Raw genomic sequence first — 26046 nt, forward strand, 5'->3', positions numbered from 1 at the left:
CAAAAATACAATTTTACAGGAAGCGTAAAAAACGATTTAAAAATTTGAATTTCAAATTACTGAAAATATTCAAAAGACGATAAAAAAAAATGAAAAAAATACGTATTACGTTCATTTTAATCGTCTTTGAATATTTTCAATAATTTGAAATTCTAATTTTTAAATCGTTTTTTACGCTTCCTGTAAAATTGTATTTTTGTTACTTAGACAGTATTGATTATTAAGCGTCGAAAACACGTTCGTACGTTTCCGTGAAAATACGATGAAATATAATTATACACTACATCTGTACTATGAAGTGGTTCTCTCATTTCTTGATCCCGAATTAACTTCTCCGAGACGTCCTTCTTCGTGTCCTGATTTTTACACTTTGCGATTGGTGGAACTTGAAGCGAATATAACTTCTCTCTTTCGCACACATAGAGGGGATGTTAGTGCGATAGTGATAGATATAGGGTAAACGTTTTAATTGCTGGGTAGTTTTTAGTGGATATTTTTAAAATTTTTGTACTATGTTTTGCTAAATTTTCACTAAAACTATATATAGATTTGGACACATGGATAGTTTTAGCGTATTGGCAAACATGAGTGGTAAATGGAAAATCTGGTGGTTGAGTGTGTGTAATTAGTTTTTTAAGTTTTGGTGTCGATTTTTTTTAAAAGAGACCATCTATTTTATACTTAAAGGTACCTTCGGCGAAACGGGTATCGCGGTAATGGCGTTTTGTACCTTGTTTTTCTAAAAGATGATTTATATTATCAAAATATTGATTTGTTAAGAGTATTAAGTATTTTTACACAATACCTGAACATATTAAAGAGAACAAATATAAAAACATATATCTATGTAAAAATCAGAATATATAAAAAAACATATTTTGCATGTTGAAATTGGCAGAAAACTGAATTGGACATGAGTGAAATGCAAAAAAATTGTACGTAATTAAGCGCAGTTAAGAAGCTGTAATTAGTCTTAACTTAATTGATTCATTTGTGTTACGAAAATTAACTATATGTAAGTTGTGTTGTATTGTACTTAATTCGTACACATATAAGTCTATAGCATACGCTAACACACTTTCATGCATCTAACTTAAATAGAAATGGCTTAACTGTCGTAACACAATGGAATCAATTAACTTTAGACTAATTACAGGTGCTTAACTATGTACAAATTTTTTGCAATTCACTCACATGACTCTTGCGAGATTTCTTCCTGTGGCAGCGAAATGTCAGTTTTCTGTCAGTTTGGACTAAAGCTTTGTTGATTTATAACTCAATACAAACAATTGTACCTAAAAAGTAGAAAAATGGAGTTTGAGAACCAATAGTGAATAAATGTTACATTGTTTTTATTATTCTCGAATCACTTGCAAGAAGAGCGTTTTATTTATATATCCCTTTACTTCCCTAAATCCAGTCTGTCTTAAAATGATTCTATGTACCCCCAAAGTTTCTTAATAATTTACTTACCTACTAAAAATACGTATTTGTAGTTTTTATTGTTAGGCATAAACAACAAAAACTACAAATACAAATCTCTTTAAATAATGTAAGAAAACGTGACAGATTCAAAATGTGTGTACAATGCAGTTGATTTAAATTCCGTGAATTAGCGAACTTATTATGGCAGATGGTGCAGGCGTATGGTTTTTCTCCTGTGTGGACTGGTACAATGTATGTATTGACGAGTGGCCGGAATTTTTTTTTTCGTTTAAGTAGGTACCTACATTATTTTACGATCCGAAGGGTATATGGTTACATGACAATGAAGCTGGCGTTCTCATGTTCGAATCCTGATAGGGATTATTTTATCGCAAGTCAAAATTGTAGCTAGTAGTAGTGTAGTAGTTAGTAGCAATAGTGCTAGACAGGGCCTTACGATAGTTTTATTATTTGCTTATATTTTTATTACATGAAAAAAAAAAAACATATAGACTATAGACCGACCGCTTAAATGAGTCCTCGCCTGCGCGGTACGGGGGCGACGGGGTAGGGCGACTAAGGGCGGCGGTCGCACCTTCCCCGCCATACCACCCTTAAGCAGGCCACTGACGAGCCTTCCAAATGGATGCCGTTACAATGGATTCATCCAAATGGACGGCATCCTAATATTAAACATTGTACCTTTTTGACATTCACGGACCGATTTTGGATTGCAGCCACGCTATTTGGACTGTTGGAAGGCTCGTCAGTGGCCACCTTTAGTCGCCCTACCCCGTCGCCCCCGTACCGCGCAGGCGCGGCGAGGACTCATTTAAGCGGTCGGTCTACAGCTAATTACATTTTAAAGATTAGTTACACTAAAACAAGGTATTTATTTAGTACAAAATATTTAATAAAAAATACATTTAACGACTCATACGTACCTTCTTTATTAAAGCTCAGAATAGAAAAAAAGCTACACAAAGTCAACTCAAGATATTGTAAATGGAATCTATTAAATCGCTTATTATTACTATAGTACATTTTCGGGTAGTTATAACATTTATTGATTAACCAACCAAATACAAAACTACCTGGAACTGTTACTGAATGACATGACGTTAACCTACATTATTTGATCATGTAATGTTTTCATCTACCCTCAACTGGCTTAAGGAGCCATTTGAGGGTAGATTTTTTTACTTTTATTTAAATACCTAAAGATACAGAGTATAATTAACGTATTTTTTTCGCCTTTTCTTTTTTCGTTTTCTCCTTGCCATAGATTAAATAGGAAATCGTCCACTGAATGCGATAAAATATTAATAAAAGAACGAAAATTATCAACATAGTCAGAGGGAAATATATCGTTCCGTATAGCTTCTTGAATATGGGGTATAACCATATACCTCGCTCAATGTAGGTATAGATGAACCTGTAACAAATAAGGTGTTTTTATTATTAATATGTATTTATCAATATAGACCACCAAACGAATGTAAAACGGGGGAAATAATATGTGTATAAGCGTATTAAGAGCCCATCAACGTGCACACTAGCGCCACTGCTAATTAATCGTGATTATTTAAATTTAACGAAAGATATTTAAAAAAGGGGGCCCCTACGTACTGTATTTTGTATGTAAGTACCTTTTGTATAGATACATCAAACTAGTTTTTAACCGTTTGTCTCGTGCCTTTTGATGCGGTTTCTACGTTTGAGGTCATCATAGTGATATCGCTGAACTAGTTTTTATGATGCTGGATTCGTCAATCTATGAACTCGAAACAAAAACGGCCGTTTTAACTTTGGACGCATAGATTGACGAATCCAGCAACATAAAAACTAGTTTGATGTATTCAAAAGGTACTTAAGTACAAAATACAGTACGTAGCGGCCCCCTTTTTTAAGTAAATGTCGTGAAATTTATATAATCACGATTATTTAGCAGTGGCGCTAGTGTTCACGTTGATGGGCTCTTAAGGCATAGTTATAGGGAATGGTGTATTAAACAACATACTAAAAGTACCGGAGGGTGCGGTGAAGCTAACGGGTAGGGGGGATTTAACGTCCCCTTTTATAGTTTTTCGTAAATAATTTGTAAACGGTAGCCCATAGCAAAATATAGTCTTATACGTAAATAATCTGTATAAAATTTCCTACAAAATAGATATACAGGGTGTCCCAAAAATTGCAGGTCAAACTGACACGTTCTTCTTTTTGAACCGCTGATAGATGTATAACGCATTCACTGCCAGGGGGCGTGACCTAGGAACAAACTTGTATGACGGTGGACGCACATGTGCGTCGGGGGCAGTGAATGTGATAAGCACCCACCTTGCATGACCTTACCATATGAAGATGCTCATGAATTATGCAGTGGACGGTGCTCTTAGAAAGCCCTATTTATAGTCTGTACCTATCTTTAGATATTTAAAATAAAAGTAAGCAAACAATTTGTAAATTTTCGGGTAGTTCTAACATTTATTGATTAACCGACCAAATACAAAACCGCCTGGATCAGTCACTGAACGACCTGACTTTAACCTACATCATTTGATCATGTAATGTTTTCATCTACCCTCAACTGGAACCATTTGAGGGTAAATTTTGTTTACTTTTTTTTTAATACCTAAAGATACAGAGTATAGTCTTGCTAGTGTTTCTCAGATTTTTAGGGGGCGATCAATTAACACTTCCTCTTAGATGCTGTTGATATTTTCAAGAATACTTATTATACTTACACTCCCAAATACACCAACATATAAACAACCAGATGCGCGACATTCTTCACATGGGACCTGGGTTCGAATCTCGGCTGGAGCAATATCTCCCACAGTACCGTTGGTACGATCGCCGTGTGCATGATGTGGTTAGATGTGGGTGTGAGCACCTTGTCGATGAAGTCAGGGAAAATGAGGCTTCGGTCGTATAGGAATAGGGACCAGAATACTGTGAACACGAGCTGTGGATTAAACGAATTAACATTAAAATGTGATACAAGGTAGAGTAGCCATCAGATATATCGGAGCGGCCAAGGTGCTCACAAATATCTGCACACGCCTCTATTGTCAGGGCGTTAGAGTGCGTGTTCAGATATTTTTGGGCACCTCGGCCGCTCAGATATATCTGATGGCGACTGTACCTACAGGAGTACGGCCGAGTTTACAATCGTAGATTGTCACAAGGGAGCAAAATTACATATTTACGGCGATGGCGTATATTGAATCCTGAACGAAGCGAAGGACTCTATGAAATAGAATCCCGTAGTGAGGGATTCAAGTCTGTTAACAAGGTGGAAATAATTTTGCTACCATATGGCACATACCTACTGCTTTTCACATCACCATTGGGGTAACTTAGGTAGGTACCTACCTAATATGTTGTTTTTGTTACACTTTCGTCACAGATACTAACGATAAAAAAATCGGACAAGTGCGAGTCGGACTCGCCCACCGAGGGTTTCGTACTTTTTAGTATTTGTTGTTATAGCGGAAATACATCATCTGTGAAAATTTTAACTGTCTAGCTATCACGATCACGGTTCTTGAGATAGTCTGGTGACAGACAGACAGGCGGACAGACGGACAGCGGAGTCTTAGTAATAGGGTCCAGTTTTTACCCTTTGGGTACACGGTACGGAACCCTAAAGGATGACTTACGTTAGACCGGGCCGTGGCCGGGCCGGAGCTTGCAGCGCATCGTTTTCTATGGAAAGCATCACGTGAATCACGTGATCGACTGTCATGTCATATAAAAGTAAGCTCCGGAAGCTCCGGCCCAGACACGGCCCGATCTAACGTGAGTCATCCTTAAAAAATAAGCCTTTCTCTCACTTACCAGAGAAGCCGGCCATAGTAGAGCAGCAAACATAGTATCTCTACATCCTTTCAAGTGTTTGGGAAGGCTGTAGTTCTTTATATTACTGCTCTTTATTACCAGGATCTCGCAGGTTAACCCAATTATGGCGTATATCATGTGAAGGAACTAAAAAAAGAAGACGTTTTTGTATGGAAGGTAAAGGTTACAGTCTTACGTAAGCGAACAACTCGCGGACGCGAAGCGGCGCAGCGCGGCGGGCCCAAGGCGTTCGCGTTCGCAACGAGATCGGGCGATCTCGTACGTAGGACACTTCTATATGTATCAAAAGGATTGATTCACCCCGCGCCGCATCGCTTCGCGTCGCGTTCGCGTGTTGTTCGCCTACGTAGGCGTAAGGAAAACAGTCACCATGTATCAAAAAGTGTCCGTCAAAAAACCTTCAATAGGTGGCGCCACAAATAAATATTATAGGACAATTTTATACAGATCGACTTAGTCCCACAGTAAGCTCAATAAGGCTTGTGTTGTGGGTACTAGACGACGATATATATGTATAATATACATATATATAAATACTTATATACATAGAAAACATCCATTACTCAGGAACAAATAATTGTGATGAACACACAAATAAATGCCCTTACCAGGATTCGAACCCGGGACCTCCTGCTTCATAGACAGGGTCACTACCGACTAGCCTAGGAGGCCGTTTATCACAATACCTAGAATCAAAGACATATGTAACAGCAAAGATGAATAGTACAATTAATGAAAATACAGTCCTTGACAACGGGCTTCCACGACGTAATATACCGTGGCGGTCCGAGTCCGGCAGGGGCAGAAACAAGGCTGCCTCGGTCGTCATCCCGCGAAACCCTTGTCAGGATATGAAGATAGGAACCTGGAACGTGCGAACTATGCTGCCTGACGGAAAACTAGAAGAGCTTTTGAGCGAAATGACGAGATTAGAAATAGACATACTAGGTATAAGCGAAACACGCTGGGAAGGAAGTGGAGACTTTTGGAAAGATAATCACAGAATAATTTTTACAGGAGAAGAAAGAGGAAAGAACGGTACGGCTATTATTCTTAATAAGAAATGGGGCCTGCAAATAGAAAACACGATGCATCTTTGTGATAGAATCACAGCTGTGAAAATAAAAGCGGAACCGCAAAATATGCTCATTATTCAGACATATATGCCAACTAGTTCACACCCGGAAGAAGAAGTAGAAAGTGTATACGAGAAAATGGAAACATTAATGGATACAAATAAAGAAAAAGAACAATTGCTAATACTAGGAGATTTTAACGCAGTGGTGGGAGAAGGTAGAGACGGAGAGACAGTTGGTAGGTTCGGGCTGGGGAATCGCAACAGAAGAGGAGAAAAACTGGTACAATTTTGCAAAGAACACGACCTAACAATAACAAATACGTTATACGATCAACCTTATAGAAGACGTTACACATGGAAAATGCCTGGTGACATAGCTAGATATCAACTAGATTATATATTGATAAAACGAGAACACAGAAAGTGTGTAACAAAATGTAAGAGCTACCCAGGAGCTGATGTAAGTACGGATCACAACATGGTTATGTGCAATCTTAAAGTCAAACCAAAAAGATACAAGAGAGTAAATAGAAGCAAGAAAATAGATCTCAGAAAACTAAAATGTGATATTGAAACTAATGTGCAATATAGTAACTCAATAGGAGGAAAATTATTAGAGTATAAGGATAAATATATAAGTGACAATTCGTTTAATGAAATAGATGAAAGATGGGACGACAAAAAGAATATAATGACGGAAAGTGCCAGAGCCACTGCGAAGAAAGAGAAATTAATCCCTAGGAAAAAATGGATCACGGCAGACATTATAAGCTTGATGATAGAAAGAAGGACTATAAGAAACAGAACTGATGAAGAAAGCCTGCAAAACTATAAGAGAATCACAAATAAAATAACGTTGTTGTGTAGAAAATCAAAAATAGAAGATGTGGAAAAAGACTGTGAAATTATTGAAGAACTCATAAAAAAGGGAGAAAATGACAAAGCATACGGAATCATAAGAGAACTACATAGGAACCATAAAACCAAATCAACAACAATAACAAACGAGAATGGACATATAATAACGGACAGCAAGGATATTCTGGCAAGGTGGATAAGATATGTAGAAAATCTGTACAAAGGAGATGGACTGGAAGAAAATGATATTGAGATTAAAGGGGAAGTGCCTAAAGATGACATGGGTCCAGAAATAATTAGAGGAGAATTCGATAGAGCACTAAGATCAATAAAAAACGGAAAAGCCGCAGGTGCTGATGAAATCTATATTGAAATGATAAAATACGCTAACAACCCAATCTTAATGGAAGAAGTTTTTAAGCTGGTGTCGAATATGTACGCAAAAGGAAAAGTACCCAAGGACTTTACAAGGACGAAAACAGTAATGTTACCAAAGAAAGCAAACACCATGAAGTGTGAGGAACACAGAACGCTTAGTCTAATATCACAAGCTTCAAAAATCCTACTGAAGATAATACAATATCGCATACGAGATAAGATTGAGAGCAACCTAGGAGAGGACCAATACGGATTCAGGAAGCAGAAGGGTACTAGAGAAGCAATACTGGCATTGAGATTGATCTTAGACCGACGATTAGATATAGGCCATAATACAAGTGTAGCCTTTATAGATCTGGAAAAGGCTTTCGACAAGGTGGATTGGAAGCTGATGATGAGCAGACTTAAAGAAATAGGATTAGACTACAGGGATCGGAAGATAATATATATATGAACTATACAGACAACAAGAAACAATTATAGAAGTAGAGAATGAAAAGGGAATGGCTAAAATAAGACAGGGGGTAAGACAGGGATGCTCATTATCACCACTCATATTTAACGTGTTCATTGAAGCTGCTATCCTAAAGGTTTTGGATTCAGTAAAAGAGCAGGGCATTCAAATAAATGGAAAGAGAGTAGTATTTGTTAGGTTTGCGGATGATATTGCAGCCTTAGCCAATAACAACACTCAATTAGAAAAGTTGGTAAATACAATGGATAAAATATTTCAAGAATTTGGACTAAAAATTAATGACAATAAAACTAAATTCATGGAAGTGTCTAAGACAGCTAATATAAAGAGTGAGCTAAAAATAAGGGGAAGAGATATAGAACAAGTCAAGAACTTCAAATATTTGGGAAGTATCATAACAGAGGACACAAGATGTACTCCAGATATAAAAGCAAGAATTGCAATGGCTAAGCAGACTTTTTATAAGAAGAAAAACCTTTTTAAATCACGTATATCCTTAAACTTACGGAAGAAATTTATGAAAACATATATATGGTCCATCGCACTATATGCATGTGAGACATGGACGCTAAATAAGAGAGACGAAGAATACCTACAAGCATTTGAGATGTGGTGTTGGCGAAGGATAGAAGGAATAAGTTGGACTGAAAGAGTTACGAATGAAACAGAGTGAAAGAAAAGAGAAGTCTAATGAGTGTTATTAAAAATAGAAGAGGAAGAATGATATGCCACCTGCTACGACACGACCACTTCATCAGAAACATCATAGAAGGGAAAATAAATGGAAAGAGAGGGAGGGGAAGACCAAGGAAGAGTTATATGAGCCAAGTAAAGGAGCATGTAGGGGCCGTGTCGTACCAGGACACTAAGGGGCTGGCTTTGGACCGACCAAGGTGGAGACAACTTCATCACGCTGCACCGACAAGAGCCTAGCTCTTAAATTGAAAGAAAGAAGGAGAAAAAAAGTGTCCCAAAATTTCCATAAAATTTTCCATCTTTCCATTCCGTGACCGCCATACAAAGTCTATGGAAAATGGTAACGGAATGGAAATTAAAACCTTGGGACACTTTTTTTCTCCTATTAGGATAGAAAGAGCTCGTGATTCTGAGTAGACATAACATAAAATTTCACAAATAAAAAAAAAAGATCAGGGGACAACTTTACATAAAATGGGGCCCCCCCCATGCGTTTCTGTTTGAAGTAACGTCACTTCTGACACTGACATATTCGATCCATGTCGTATCTTTAGCAAATTTTTGACGTATCTTACTGTTCGAATCAGGTCGATAATCAAGGTAAATTGGAAAGAGTTTCAAAAACCCAAAAAAGATTTAAACGAGAAAGTTTATTACTAATAAGTGCGTATCTCGAAAATTTAAAGGGCCTTATGGCGCGATTCGGAAAATGATTAAGAGATTCACTAGATATGAAATAGTAAAGATATGTGACGTTCCACGGCAAAAGGTACCTTATGGCGGCTGGCGCTTACGCTATTATTAACGCCGCTCCAATATTCAGCCGGGGCAATGGTACCTTTTGCCGTGGAACGTCACATATCTTTACTATTTCATATCTAGTGAAGCTCTAATTCATTTCCCGAATCGCGCCGTTAATGTACCTACTTACTTTAAAACGTTGTAAAATACACGTGCGTAATTTCATAATGTAGGTCAGTGGTGGGCAAAGTACGGCCCGGATTTATCTGGCCCGCCGCCGGTCATTTAAAAAAAATTATAATATTGCCAGCGATATAATAAAAATACATTTTTGCTGCAAATCTGGCCCTCCTCTGAAATTCCTTCAAGTTTTGGCCCCTCATGAAGAAAGTTTGCCCACCACTGATGTAGGTACTATTACAGTACATATGGCCTTTTAAATTTTCGACGTAGTTACGTAATGTGCTTATTATAGCACCTGGTGTCATAATGTAGCATCAGATGTACTGTAAAAATGTATAAAATACTCACGAAAGTCCAGCAGGTGAAATATCTTCTTCTCGTCTCACCAAAAATTCTTACTCTTTTGTCTTCCAGAACATCTTCTGTCAGATTCATTCCTACGTACACTAAATTGCCTATGTGCATTGTTAGTGTGGTCACGTAACCTAGCATTCGGAGGTAGCCCAGTTTCGACATTATGCTGAAAGAAATAATACTTCTTATTAGCTTTTAAAAAGGAATGACTATCCATACTAATTATACAACAAGTATGGAATTATGGATACAACATACAAAGAGAATTTGAAATAGTGAGTTACATGGCGCCTTAACCTTCAGCCTACTCTCGAGTAGATGGCGTTAATATTAATATTTAACAAGTTAACAGTAACACATATCAGTGAAAGAATAAGGATCAAAGTCAAATGGCGTTCTAACAGTTTAAATTTTCTGTCGAAAGATGGCAGTAAATTTACAGTGGCTAACATAATTTACTTTGACAATCCGTCTCTATACACTCTATTCTCTTTGCAGCATATAAATCTTAAGTAATGTTGTATCCAAAGAAGACTAAAATAACAACAGTTTGAATCAAATAGGTGTATTCGGGTAATTTCATATAGGTACCTACTGAACCCTAAAACTAGAAAAAAAACAAATGAAGAGGCATAGCTATTGTATATAAGTATGTATTTATCTATATAAGTATGTATATCATCGCCTAGCACCCATAGTACAAGCTTTGCTTAGTTTGGGGCTAACTAGGTTGATCTGTGTAAGATGTCCCCTAATATTTATTTATTTATAGGTATGGTTAAGACACAATGACTTGTGTTTAAATATTTTCCATAATGTCAATTTAGATTTTAATATCTTTGAGTAGGTATCTATGTTAACTTGCCTAACTTGCCCCATAGTTTCTCTTACCTCATCTATAAAACCGAAATAACTGTATTTTTTCTTTGAATCTCCATTTTAGGATAAAACGGTTTGCACTAACTAAATCTTAACAAATCACTTTGATTTTGATGTCAATTGCTTCAAAAATGTTTATTTTGTATTGCAAATTTTGAAAAAAATAATGTTATCTATAAACCTAGTTTTTCATTGTGTCTATAACATACTAAAATCATGGAGAATGGAAAATATTTAGAAGTGGAAAAACATTTTCTCTTTTTGTTTGGTCGAGTCTTCCCTCTTAATAACTTCATAATAATTAAATACGTCGTAATACCACTGTACTTATATATCCTGCTAGTAAACTACTTATTTATAAAAAAAAAAGTCATGGAGCTAAGCTAAAGGCACGGCCTTCACCGTGATTAGGCATTCACGGGGTTCAATGGGTTAAAACTAGTTTTACAAGTTTCTTTGTCAATGTTCGGATTCCACTTTCATATTTTTATTGACTGTTTATTTGTAGGTTTAAATTGTATAAACATTGAAAACTCTATTCGCAATAGGTATAGTTGAATTATCGAGAAGATGGAATTGCATTTGTAGTGGTTGTATGCTGATAGTACAAGAAAATAGAAAATTCAAATATAGAATGCCTGTAAACAAACAATACTACTACATATGCAATTCCACGCTCTCGATGATTCAACTATATCATCATCTTTATTGACAAAAATTGATTGATAAGTTGTTTTGTTTAAAAAAACTATAGGTATAATTACGTGAAATTTACTAATGTCACAATTTAATTGAGTCAGAATTTAAATTGTGTCATTTCCTAGCAAAATTTCACCTAATTACCTAAGCACCTATAGTTTTTTTTAGTCAGCATTTAGAGTGTTAGGTGCTAATTGTAATTTTGTTTTTAATCATTATGTATTGACATGAATAGAATTGTGAATAAACAAAAATCGTTGATCTATGAAACACTACATACGAGTATGTACCTATATCAAATGATCTATCAATTGCATTTATCTATAACTAACCTCACCTATCAAAATCGATGTAATTACGCAAAGCTCATATCTGGTATATTGTATTTTATTAAAATCACAAATACTCATTCATTTATAAATATATGAACAAGTTATCACTGAATTTCACTTATGTACACACATATACAATTTAAAATACATCCGTACCTTTATAATTCCTTAAAAACACAAAAATAAAACATGTCCACTCTACGTAAAGGAATACTCGTCACTGGGTAGTGGGTAACATAACGGAACCAGCAACCACTTTTAAAAGATCTCTCATTTAGTACGGACACGCACTTTTATTACCATTCAATAACTAGAAGAGAATCGAGGCAGCTCAAACTATACTGGTCCAATCACTCACACCATAAGAGCACAAGTCACTAACACGTTTATTCGATTTTGGACTTAATTAACTAAACGACTAGGTGTATTTTTGAATGTGTAATATTAAATTATCGTGTAGGGTTCACGCAGTTCGATGATAACTGTATGTAGTACTAATTTCAAATAGGGTGTATCTTAATGGAAAAGTTGTAGTCTGTAAGCCATTTTGACAATTAAGCATTGAGGGCGTGTGGTGAATATTCGGTTTTATTACAAAGTGTTAGAGTTTATATTTGAATGAACATAGTTTCAGATTTTTCGAAGCCCGTTGTGTATGCTAATCAATGTGTTACTTAGTAAATTAAGAGTCAAACTTACCTTCAATTGTATGGTGACGGCTGAATTCGTGCGACTCCTAAAACTGTATGTTTTTGTTTGTATACTTTTAATTCAATTAGTCTTGCATTTAAATAGCCAGGTACAACATATTATCTAAATGGTTTGATAGTGTACCATACATAAAGTCCACGAATATAACGCTTATGTCATATAAGAATAAGAACCAAAATACTGTGATAAATATCTGTAAACAAGACAAGAGAATATTAATTAAAATTGAAGATTTAAATAGAATACCTAGTTCATTCATTTTAATGACTTTTACGCGGGCAAAGCCGCGAAAAGACTAGTTTAACCTTTCCGCCGCCATTGACTTGACATAAAGTCATATAATTAGTGCCCCACACGCCATGACTTTATATCAAGTCAATGGTTTTGTCAGGTTTTTTACAAGTAAACTTTTTATAAATAAATAAATAAAAATAAACTGCTAAAATACTTACCAGACAGAATATCCACAGTAATACAGACAACATAGTATCTCTATAACTTGACAAGTTAAATAACCATCTTCTGTAGCGCCATAACCATTTTCTATAACGCCATAACCATCTTTTGTAGCGATATAACCATCGTCTATAACGCCACAATGTTAACATATGAATAAATTTCAGATAGGATAGGTATAAGGTAGTGTTGACTTTATCCAATAACTAGCGACCCGCCCCGGCTTCGCACGGGTTACATAAAACCTAATGTTTACACTTAAACCTTGTTTAAGAATCACTCTATTGAAAGGTGAAAACCGCATGAAAATCCGTACAGTAGTTTTTGAGTTTATCGCGAACATACAGACAGACAAAGGCGGCGGGGGTTATTGTTTTATAAAGCGTAGAGAGAATTATATTTTTGAAACTATGGAGTCAATAAAATGATGAAAATCCATCATTTTACACTTAAATTAAAACTCGTATGTATACCTAAGTTCTACACTTACTATTACGTAATTAAAATTATTATAATTTAAAAGAACATACTTAAATAAATAAATAAATATATTTATAGGATAATTTTACACAGATCGACCTAGTGCCACAGTACTTTTTAAGCTCAATAAGACTTGTGTTGTGGGTACTAGACGACGATATATATAATATACGAATACACATAAAAAGAAAAGAAAAATAAGAAAAAAAGAAACAAAAGAAAAAAAAATTAAAAAAGAAAAAGAAAAGAAAAGTAAGGTAAGGCCTGAGAAGTAGGCGTTTGTTGTTATTTCCACTGTTGATATTTTTAAACGTAATTAATTAAATAATTATGTGCAAAGGCGTGCTGCTTAGTAAGAAATGATAAAGTTTAATGCATAGTCAAGAAAACGAATAAGTACTGATAAGTGATAAATTGATAATGTATCGATATGTTTTAGATACTGCATAATAAATAAATATACCACTTAAACACTTATGATAATTAAATCTTATGATACTATACTTCGACCGATCATATCTTTCACAAATCACAGCGAAGACCTTAAAATATATGTCAAAAATATTGTTTCTTTTTTCATATATTTTACAATAATTTATTTGTGTACCGTAAAACGGGGTGAGTAGGTTTCGCGGGGAGCTATGGGTTATGAATGGGGAGAGAAGGATTGAGAGGGAGGTGAGGTGGTTTTTTAAGGCTACTGCTACAAAAATAATGTATTCCAATTTAAAATGGAGCTATAGTAATATTCATAATAAAAAAAAATCGATCCAACAATCTTCCAAAATCACCTTTGTATGAAAAACTCTCTCACCCCAAATACGAGGCACTACGGGGTGAGGTGGGTTTTCCTCTTTATCGTCAAAGTTATGAGATGGAACTACCCAAAATAAATAAATAAATAAATAATAAATAAATCAATATTATAGGGACATTCTTACACAAATTGACTAAGCCCCACGGTAAGGTCAAGAAGGCTTGTGTTGTGGGTACTCAGACAACGATATATATTATATATAAATACTTAAATACATAGAAAATAACCATGACTCAGGAACAAATATCTGTATCATCATACAAATAAATGCCCTTACCAGGATTCGAACCCGGGACCATCGGCTTCATAGGCAGGGTCACTACCCACTAGGCCAGACCGGTCGTCAATAAAATACAAACTAAAATACAAAGGTCCGAACCACTTATTATATACACCATTCAGTTTTCACATGTAAAAATAAAATTTTATCGAGGTTTGAAAGTCAAATTTCACCCAACTCACCCCATTTTACGGTAAGTAATATATAAGTACATCAATATTTTTAGAGCTTAGGAAGGGTAAATTGTCTATTACTGGCCTATTTAAAAATGCTTTAATATTTATGGTGGTCCATTTCTGCCCCTAATATCTTAAACGTAAAATCAAATAAGTAATACAAATATTTATCTCAACTTTTATTAACTTTTTTTGACGGATACAAATACTCTATTACAATCCATTGCGACTTATAATTTATAAATAAAAGTAGGAAACTATAGCATATAAGTAATGGCAAATAAATTGTGCCATATACATATTTAAATATGGGATATATCCAGTAATCTTGCTCGATGTATGTGTAGAATAATCTGAAAAGAAAAATATAGTAATAATAAAATATAAAAATGTATATAAGATATAAGGTAAACTGTATATTACTGGCCACCTTCCAATAACTGGCCACCTCATACTAAAAGGGGTAAAATAAGAGTCCTATTTATTTATTCGCACAATTCAAGTAAACCAAATTTTAATAACATTAACTAGTTCTAAAGATTATCTTCGGATTGTGTGAAAATTAAGAAGAATCTTTTTTAGTATAAAGTGGCCAGTTATTGGACGGTGGCCACTAATAGACGGTTTATAATTCATGATTCATATGATGACTAGTTCATACAAATTATTCAACAAAATGCATCATCGTGTACAGAAATTCAAAGTTATTCGGGTCATTCCGAAAGTTCCGAATGCCAGATGATTCAAAAAATGGACTATAGAAATGGTAGTCGGAGGATAACAAAGATATTATGTAAAAGTGATATCCAAAAAAAAACATCTCTTCATTTTTAAAATACTTACACAGCCCAATAAGCTACAGTATACACCGACATTATACTAACAATCTTCGCTTCGCTCTGAGGTCTTTTCTGCGGCCTCATCAACATCTCCCATACAGCTATTGGTATTATGAAGCTGTGCATGATATGATTGGATAAACGGGTGACAACCCTATCTATGAAGATTGGGTACACCAGTTGCACGTTGTAGAGGTAGAAAGGCCAGAATAGGGTTGCCACTTGCTGCAAAATAATAACAATATTTATTAACATGATGATCGTTAGAATTTAAGCAATTCGCTAGTACATTGATTACAAAAACTTTGGCCGCAGTCATTTTTGGACAATAAAGTATTTACGTAACAAAACAACGTGATAACTCTGTTGTAAAATACCATCTCACCCCACTCTCATAGCTCCCTATAACCCAACTGCCCTCGCAAACCCTAACTAACTAACTATTTTGGCTCAGCGATCCAAAGAGAATCTTGGCCTCCGAAACGAGAGCGTGCCACCTGTCCCGATCCTGCGCAACTTCCTGCCAGTTACTGACGCGAATCTGAAGCAGATCCGCCGTCACGCAGCGTACTACGTAGGCGAGCAACACGCGAACGCGAAGCGATGCGGCGCGGGGTGAATCAATCCTTTGACACCTATAGAAGTGTCCTACGTGGGCGATCTGGGGGCCGATTTTTGAATTTCGATCGCTCGATTTTGTCACTCGAAAATCGGTGGAAAACGGCGAAATGCTAATTTTTTAAATACGACCGATCGAAATTTGGAATCTAGTGGTATTGACCACTCGATTTCAATTCTATTAGTAAAATTTAAATGTTTAGTAGTGGAGATATCATTTAACGAAATACACGAAATCCAGCGGTAGAAATTCAAAAATCGGCCCCTGGTTGCGAACGCGAACGCCTTGGGCCCGCCGCGCCGCGCCGCGTCGCGTTCGCAAGTTGTTCGCTTACGTAAGACGCAGCGGCACACTGTCTTCCCAGCGATACCTGGCTCCAATTTCACCACGGTGACAGGTGCGACAATTGTAAAACATCACTGTTGCTGACGTCACAGGCATCCATGGGCTACGGTTACCGCTTACCATCGGGCGGGCCGTATTCCTGTTTGCCACCATCATTGTTTTATTAAAAGAAACTTTATAATATCTGAAAAAAACAGATATTTCTCTTGCTAAGTTTATGACAATTGTCACAAGAAACACTACAATTGTCACGAAATTCCGACATATAACTCATTACCTGTCAAGAATTACCTACAATTCTTCTAAATCTTGACAATTGTCAGAAACTTCGCAAAAGAAATATCTGTTTTTTTCCGATATAATAAAGTTTTTTAAAATAATACAATGATGGTGGCAAACAGGAATACGGCCCGCCCGATGGTAGGTGGTAACCGTAGCCCATGGATGCCTGTGACGTCGGCAACAGTGATTTTACAATTGTCGCACCTGTCACCGTGGTGAAATTGGGGCCTGGGCCGACCCACCGAACGGCTACCAGTCGCTCGTCCCAAGAACTCTTAACAGGCATCCTCTCCCATTCTGAGTAGGTGACCGAACCAGCGAAGTCTGTGAGCTTTCGTAATCCCTACTCACCCCATTTTACGGTATGATATTACGAGGAAAGAACACACATATTTGCTTCATATATTGGTAAACAGGTCTATGGAGTAACCGGTTAAACTATTATAAACGTGGGCATTTTAAAAATCATGTAACACTGTTCTTAGAGACAGTCATAACATTATTAAAAAAATATATTACGAGACAATCTTACCCAAGAAATTTTAAATATTGTAATTATAAAATCATTTAAAAAAAATCGGTTGTATGAATATTAATGATATTAGGTTTTCTAATTACATTACAATACAAATCCTCATCCTCAATAATAATAATAAATCCGTTTATTAAAGACAACATAGGTCCAACACATCGCATTACAATTTACAAAAAATTAACAATAAAATAATAAACACAAAAAAATTTAAAATAAAACATTTACTGAGAGACATACATAACACATGAAGACAGAGGCAACAAAAGGCGGTCTTATCGCTAAAGAGCGATCTCTTCCAGACAACCTTTAGGTAGTGGAGAAATTATAATATTAATTAAACTACTTAGGAGGTGCAAAAACCGAGGAAAAGGTGGCTGGACTGTGTGAGAGATGATATGAAACGAACGCGAGTGAATGATCAAATGACGGGCGACAGAGAGGTGTGGAAGAGAAAGACATGCTGCGCCGACCCCAAGTGAATGGGACAAGGGCAAGAGAATGATGAGGAGGTGCGAAAAAACTAAATTGGAAACTACATCATTCTGAACTAATTTAATTAAAATTTTATCACAATTAAATTTTTAAAGTCAGTAAATTGAATACTTACAAAAGTCGAAGGCCAAATTATAGCGGAATACAAGGTGTTTCTACTGTTGGTCAGGAAACTCGGGACTTTGTATTTCTTGTTCGAGGAGTTTTTCAGTGTCAACCAATCACAGCTCAGTCCGATGAGGGCGTACAGCATTTGAAAGAGCTGGAATAAATTTATATTTAGATTATTACAAAATAAATAGAATTCAATATAAGCAGTTTTTTTTTATTACCAAAGTATTATTTTAATAATTTTCAAAAGTATTCACAAATTAAAAATAAAAATATTCATAAACCTTCAAATTATCTTAAAATAGGTACCAGTTTAATGATGAACGTTGATGTAATTATTATGCAATGTTATTATGCCTATTTTATGACATATAATAATATTTTCTCAAACATGCAATGAAATATTGATGTTATGTTCCTTATAATAGGCTGCGAAGTATGACGTTTCAGGTGCGGCTAGGACAAAAGGTCGTTAATGGAATTTCATACACATCTTGCAGGCCTAGGCCGGCAAAGTCCTCTTTTTTAATTTTCATTTCACAGATATTTGTGACACAGCATCGTGGCATTCATCCATAAAAAAAACTAGAGGCAGTACCTATTTGCTTTATGGTTCGTAATGACACTCTGCCACTACGCCTATAAAAAAAAACAATGTTTGCTATAATTTGCAGTTTTATTTGTATAAAATCAACATGAACTTAATAAATAATACATTCTATAATTTTATAATTTTAAATTATAAATTTATAGTGTGTCAAAGGACTGTCTAATTTCAAACATAGATAGAGAAAATCATACTATCTTTGTCTTACACTAGTACTAGCACCAAAAAGAAAAGGATGGGTATAGTTTTGTTTGTTCCTATTTACTGACAAATTGGTTTGACCAGCTATAACTACACAAATAAAAACATTTAAAATATTTCATCTAAACGTTAGCGGTAAAAAGGTCTACTCAAACACGCGTAGTTATATTTTTTAAATTGTTATGGAGGTAAAGTTGAAAAATATTCATTCTGTTTTATTGGATTTATGGTGCGTTGTTGATTTTTTGACTTTAATATGAGTTCCGAAGAAATAATGAAATTAATATTAATTGTAATCGTAGGTGTTGGAATTGGCAGCGTAAGCAGAATTGATTTTAATAACTTGCTGCCTCTGTCGCCAAGTCAAAGACGAAGTATGTATATGGTTGCTTATGGCAATTTTATTATTTGAGAAACTAAGAAAAATGGCTTACAGTTTATTAGAAACAGTTTTGTGGCATATTTTAAATGAATGTAACTACAAATTCGTCAACACTGTGGAAATTATACTTATTTACTCCATGCATAAAGCAACGATGTATGTGAAACATGATATCAACATGAAAGACTATGTAAACTTATGTGACGAAAACTACAGTCAGACGGATACAAGGTGAAAAAATCAAAGATACATGAAAATATACGGGTAGTAAAAATACACGACTCGTGTAAAACATACGCGTGATAATGATATAGGTACGTGTTGGTTATATTTTGGGTGTAGTTTACTTTTAGTTTTTTCTATAAATAAAACTTGGATTTCGTGGATTTTTTATTTTATTTATTTCATTGCATGTTTGAGAAAAGCACTATACATACCTCGGCGGGAAATGGGGTTGCCCGCGCTCAGACCTATCCGTCTATATGTCTTCGGCCGGCAACCCCTTTCGTCCCGGCCTCTGTAGTAATGTACTATTATTTTCAGAAATTTAACAACTAAATTATGCAGCAGCACATAAAATACACATATACGAGTATAGTGCGACATAAAATAGTACAAATTAAATAAAATGGAACTAAACACATCCATACTAAATTGTTGCCATGTTTAAGCATTTTACGTCAAAAATGTGTCAGTTACATGAATCTAGTATTAAACTGGATTGGGCATGAGTGGTGGGGGTAACTGACAGAACGGAATAGTCTCACGTATCTTTCAGTAGGAGTAGCAGAGAAAGCGCTGGGTATTATTGTTTGTCCTTGTCACAGTCTCACTTTTTTTTAATCCCCACCGTAAATTTAGTATGTACTAGATGAAAACCCGGCTTCGCTCGGGTAAAATAAATAATAATAATAGATACTCATTTTGAATTGAGTAATTATTTACTTTTAGACTTCAAACCTTCATCATGGCGGTTACATACCTATCTCATCTCAGAAAACTTTAAATCCGTAACATACAGTTATAACTCTAAAAACTTACTATTTCGATATATCTAAAAACAAATATGTAATTAAAAAACCTAACCTAACCCACTTTTCTGGTAACAGTTCGGTTCTGTAAGGGTCGCAGTTCTAACCTAACCTAACCCACTTCTGGTTGCAGTTTGGTTCTATAAGGATTACAGCTCTAACCTGACCCACTGTTCTGATCGCAGATCGGTTCTGTAAAAGCCGCATTTATAACCTAACCCACTTTCCAATCTCAAAAGAGGGAACCCTTTTGTACCTACCCTTCATGGCACTAAAATAAAAGTACATATGGAAATTATGACTACGATTTCATTCTTTAATATTAAAGCCTGTCCGTTAAATATTAAATTCGATTACAAAAAAAAATAAACAAAAACTGGATAAGTGCGAGTCGGACTCGCCCACCGAGGAGGGTTCCGTACTTTTTAGTATACGGCAACAGAAATACATCATCTGTGAAAATTTCAACAGTCTAGCTATCACGGTTCATAACATACAGCCTGGTGACAGACAGACAGATGGACAGTGGAGTAAACTGAAATAAAGGTTCCGTCACACAGGCGCGTTTTCCAGGCGGGGCGTGAGCGTTTTATATGAAAAAGCGGCGCGCCCCGCTCATGCGCCGCCCGCAAAACGCGCCTGTGTGACGGAGCCTTAAATGTCATATACTAAGAAAACCGGCTAAGTGCGAGTCGGACTCGCGCACGAAGGGTTCCATACTTTTTAGTATTTGTTCTTATAGCGGCAACAGAAATACATCATCTGTGAAAATTTCAACTGCCTAGCTACCTATCACGGTTCATGGGATACAGCCTGGTGACAGACAGACAGACGGACAGTGAAGTAAACTGAATAAATGTCATATACCTACTAAGAAAAACCGGCCAAGTGCGAGTCGGACTCGCGCACGCAAGGTTCCGTACCATTACGCACAAAACGGCAGAAAAATCACGTTTATTGCATGAGAGCCCCACTTTATTTATTTTATTCTGTTTTTAGTATTTGTTGTTATAGCGGCAACAGAAATACAATATCTGTGGCAATTTCAACCGTCTAGCTATCACGTTTCATGAGATACAACCTGATGACATACAGACGGACAGAGGAGTCTTAGTAATAGGGTCCCGTTTTTACCCTTCGGGTATGGAACCCTATTAAGAGTGTATAGATTTGTAACCCGTCAGCAATGTAAGTCCCTTGGAGATGCAGAGATCTAGTCTAAAGTCCCACTTACCATCGGCACTAACAGCTTTGTATGCTTGTTTGCCACCAACATGGCATTTTAAAACATATGAATAAAAACTTACTCATTTCATTTGTCATATCCAGTCTAGCATTGGCCCCGGTTAAATATTTATTTAATTTTTTTTTTAGTATTTGTTGTTATAGCGGCAACATAAATACATCATTTGTGAAAATTTCTACTGTCTAGTTATCACGGTTCATGAGATCATGGTGACAGACAGACGGATGGACAGATGGACAGCGGAGCCTTAGTAATAGGGTCCCGTTATTACCCTTTGGGTATGGAACCCTAAAAAGTGATCATGGCCTCCAGTGCCCCAGGCTGGAATCGAACCAGCGTCCCCTGCTATAGCAGCAGGTGCCTGTGCCATTCGGCCACCGGGCCCCAGCGGCATAGGTCGAATTTTTCCAAGTATATGCACTACTAACTGAAGGCTTATGGTGCCCCCTGGCCATCCCTGAGCCTAAATTAAATATTTTCTGAAAATAATTTGTTTTGTGTTAATAGGACAGTGAAGTCTTAGTCCCGTCCCATTGCCCTCCCCGTCCCGTCTCCCGGGGGGTCCCGTATTTACCTTTTGTGTACAGAACTCTAAAAATCAACCTTGTTTACTATGTACTAAGCTTCACTATGACTCTGAAATTTTAGCAGTATATTGTTTTAGTTGTCACCTGACTATTTATTAAAGTCAAACTCTGAAGTTGTTATTTACACTTTTATTTGAATAAGCATAAAATATATCTTATTATATATACTATCTATGTATATATCTTATTATCTTTTAACCTTATATTCAACTTACATTGTCTCCGGAGATCACTTATTAATAAATTAGCTTCATTCAATTCACTTTCCGATTCACTGATACGCCTCAAGTTTGATTCTTTGAAGCTAGTCTAAAGCACACATATCAAATATGTCCACCATACACTGTAGTTGTTCACACTGTTTTACACTGTCCATACAATCAGAGTGGAGTCAGCCGGTTCTTTAACTCGAGACTTTCTTTGAATTACTTTTGTGACTTCTTCTCACTTCACTTTCATCTCGCTCACTTATTAGTTTGTCATGCAAACTCCTTCAAGGTTGCTTTCCGTCCAGGTGGCTAGCAGTGCCATGTTTGAAGCCTTTCTGAAATTAAATACAACTTAGTAGACATATTCAATATAAAATGTTTGTCCGGTCTGGCCTAGTGCGTGGTGACCTTGCCTATGAAGCCAATGGTCTTGGGTTTGAATCATGGTAAGTGCATTTAATTGTATGATGAGCCCAGATATTTGTTCCCGAGTCATGGATGTTTTCTATGTATTTAAGTAGGTACTTCCAAAGAGACTGAGATTTGTGTAAGAATAGGGACATCAATATTTATTTTTATTTATTTGTCAAATATATTTAAAGTGTTGACACTACATACATAATACTGATTATAAGGTAATGTATGTAGGTGTAAACTATCTCATACGTTAAGTAAAGAGAAATTGGACGTTGCTCACGACGCTATAAGTTATGAACTTTGTAACATGTAATGCTAATGTGTCTCACATATGCAATACAATGAGAACTATTGTCTTATAAACTAACAAAATAATAAAACAAATACTTACTCGCCCAGGTTAAATCCAAATTTTAACATCCGTTAAACTTGTAACTTCGGTTTCTACAAAGGCTGGTAAGTACAAAACGTAATGTAAATCACTGTTTATCGTTATTTATACAATTTTTACACTTCAAACTACACATTTCAGGGTGATTTCAGGCCTAACTGATTTTATTTAGTTTAGATTTCAACATTTCAACACTCAATTATTCAACACAATGTAATGACGTTGACGTGACAGAAGACCGTTCGAAAACTCAAATTCCTCTTTAGAGCGCTTCAATGTCAGAATAAATGGGATGGGTGCAAGATGAGATTGACGCCAATTTCTTTTCGGTCGATTTGATCATCCCGTCGACGCCTTTTTAGGCGTAATTAGAAAGAATGACAGAGATAATTTGCGAACTTCGGTGTTCGCGGTTACAATCCAGCTAACTAACATGCAACATATTCTGAACGCATCCATAGCTGTCAAATCTCAACCAACAAATTGAGCCTTTAGCATTGATTGTCGAAATTTTTTCACTTTTAAATGCAAAATACGCGACAATACGAATTTTGCGGATACATGTTCTCGATTCAAAAGTGATATTTTTTCAAGCTCTTTCGATTGAGCATAATTTAATTTGTTTCTACCGTCAAAGCCGCTCGCGTTTATATATAAGGATTATGGTGGGCAACAAATAAATTCGACCAATCATAGTGTCGCATTGCGTATGTTTTGTCCCTCACGGAGGCGCGCGTATAACACTTCTATAGGATCCTACTTTCCATGGACAGTTACGTAGGAAGTGGCGCCCTCAATAATTTTCTACAATTTCTTGTCGGACTACTTGGGAACCTAAGTTTGGGAATATACGAAAAAAAACTTACAAAAGTCCACGTTGTGATGTATCTCCACTGGACGCCAACAAAAGTCCTTATTTCAGGGTCTTCCAGCAATTCTTTCGTATGGAAACTCCTCATATACAAGCCATTTGTGAGGTGTAGTGCTAGGGTGACCACATAGCCGGCCATGCGCAGGTGGATTCGGGACATTGTCCTGAATTGGATATATTAAGTGGGATAAAAAGAAATAATATTTTTTTGGTAAGAAATAATATTTAATAATATAAAATATTTATATTTATTTATATAATTAATATTTATATTTATTTATATAATATATTTTATATTAATAATATTTTTTTTTATATTTGGCGGCATTTCGAGACAACGTTTTATTTTTTTTATTTTTAGATATTAAGGCTCCTCTAACCGATATTTTCCATTTGTTTACTACCTTAGCACAAATATAATAAAGTAAATATTTTAACACGTCGCTTAGCAGTTTTTTGTTATATCCTTTCCAAGACAAATGAAATTTTTACATGACAAAATAAAGATTCGAATTATAATAAAATGAGAGACCTTTTATACCTCTTGGCTAAAGGATAAAGATATCAATGAACTATGAAAAATCAATCTGCGAATTACAAACTAGGTATATAGATAATCACTATCTACATATGGGGCATTATCTATGAAAAGGGACCTTATTGTCGATGGCGCTTACGCCGCACAGCGTCGCGCGGCATAGTAGGTATTTATATCGGAGCTTCGTTAATAATGGCGTAAGCGCCATCGACAATAAGGTCCCTTTTCATAGATAACGTCACATATCACTTTTACTAAAGATATATGTGGGTAACTTTGTAGAAGATAAGACAAATAAAGTCTAACAAAAAACGTACCTTGGAAAATCAAATCTCTTTGAATGCAGTTTTGTTTAATTTAAAAAATAAAGGAATGTGTCCTTTAAGTAAAATGAGCCAACTTAAGGATTTAAGGTACTTTCCATCCAGGGCCCGACTTATTTTTCCACGCTGTATAATTTTTGGTATTTTAATTCATTTTTAGTTTCAATCCTATGTCGAAAGATGGCAGTAAATTTACTGTCACTGCAAAATTTAGACAATAAGCCTCTATACACTCTATTCTCTTTGCTTTTACTATACCTAACCAAGAATAGGGTATTTGACTACTAAGTCAAATCAGTTTCTTTTTTCGAACTGTCAAAACGATATTGCTACTATACTATGTAATTTATATGAAACACTGGCATGTGACTTCACAATCAAATTACCTTCTCTTTATAGTTTTATACGGGTTTGAAAACAGAAATAGTGTCTAAAAATAACTGCTGTCCACGTTTTTCTATTAATCTTCTGGTGGTTTATTTCATGCATGGTGTAAAATAATTTATTTTACAGTCAAATACCCTATTTAGATACTGTATCACTACATTTTATTATAGCCTCCTAACATAAAATAATTTTTAGGTTGTAAGATTTTACTATTGTATGTATGTTTGTTTGTAAGGTATGTAATGATGTATCTATGGGCCTTAGTTGCCTGATAATAAATGATATTTGATTTGATTTGATTTGATTTGATTTGATTTAAAGCCCAAGGTCCTACTTATAGTACTTATTCAGTTCGATGCAATTTAAATCATATCCAATTGGAACAGAGTCGCATTTGTGGTTTCCTTCAATTAAAAAAAACAACTCTATTCCCTCCACTAAAGGTTTAAATTTGAGTGGCAAATTCTGGATTTTATTTGTATGGCTGGCCCTTAGGAATACCTAGGTACTTACATGACTATTATCTTGATATCACAGATGAAACTCATTCACTATTTCTTGTATATATATTATGTAAAACACTGAACAATATGTATATGTAAATGTATTAGTACAATGTTTGTAATTGCTTTATATCTTCGAAATAAATAAATGACTAGGTATACGACGTTTTGAAATATATAAATGACTAAATGACGAGAACTTTATAGTAACATTATATATTTGAAAACGTGGGACGATACTACGAAGTATA

The 26046-nt window shown here is 35.5% G+C and overlaps 1 protein-coding gene across 1 annotated transcript; it reads right to left on the reverse strand.

The window, feature by feature from the left end:
- Nucleotides 1–2482: 2482 nt before the first annotated feature.
- LOC134802608 (uncharacterized) lies at nucleotides 2483–24207 on the reverse strand. The gene is made up of 9 exons (XM_063775245.1): nucleotides 24040–24207; nucleotides 18107–18253; nucleotides 15723–15943; nucleotides 15057–15232; nucleotides 13123–13270; nucleotides 10044–10215; nucleotides 5266–5412; nucleotides 4170–4390; nucleotides 2483–2860 (listed from the first exon to the last, which is right to left on the reverse strand). The coding sequence occupies exons 1-9, from the start codon at nucleotides 24202–24204 to the stop codon at nucleotides 2662–2664; spliced, it is 1596 nt and encodes a 531-aa protein (XP_063631315.1). The 5' UTR covers nucleotides 24205–24207; the 3' UTR covers nucleotides 2483–2661.
- Between the last annotated feature and the right edge of the window lie 1839 nt (nucleotides 24208–26046).

The sequence above is a fragment of the Cydia splendana genome, chromosome 25 (assembly GCF_910591565.1).
Source record: "Cydia splendana chromosome 25, ilCydSple1.2, whole genome shotgun sequence".
Classification (NCBI taxonomy): Eukaryota; Metazoa; Arthropoda; class Insecta; order Lepidoptera; family Tortricidae; genus Cydia; species Cydia splendana.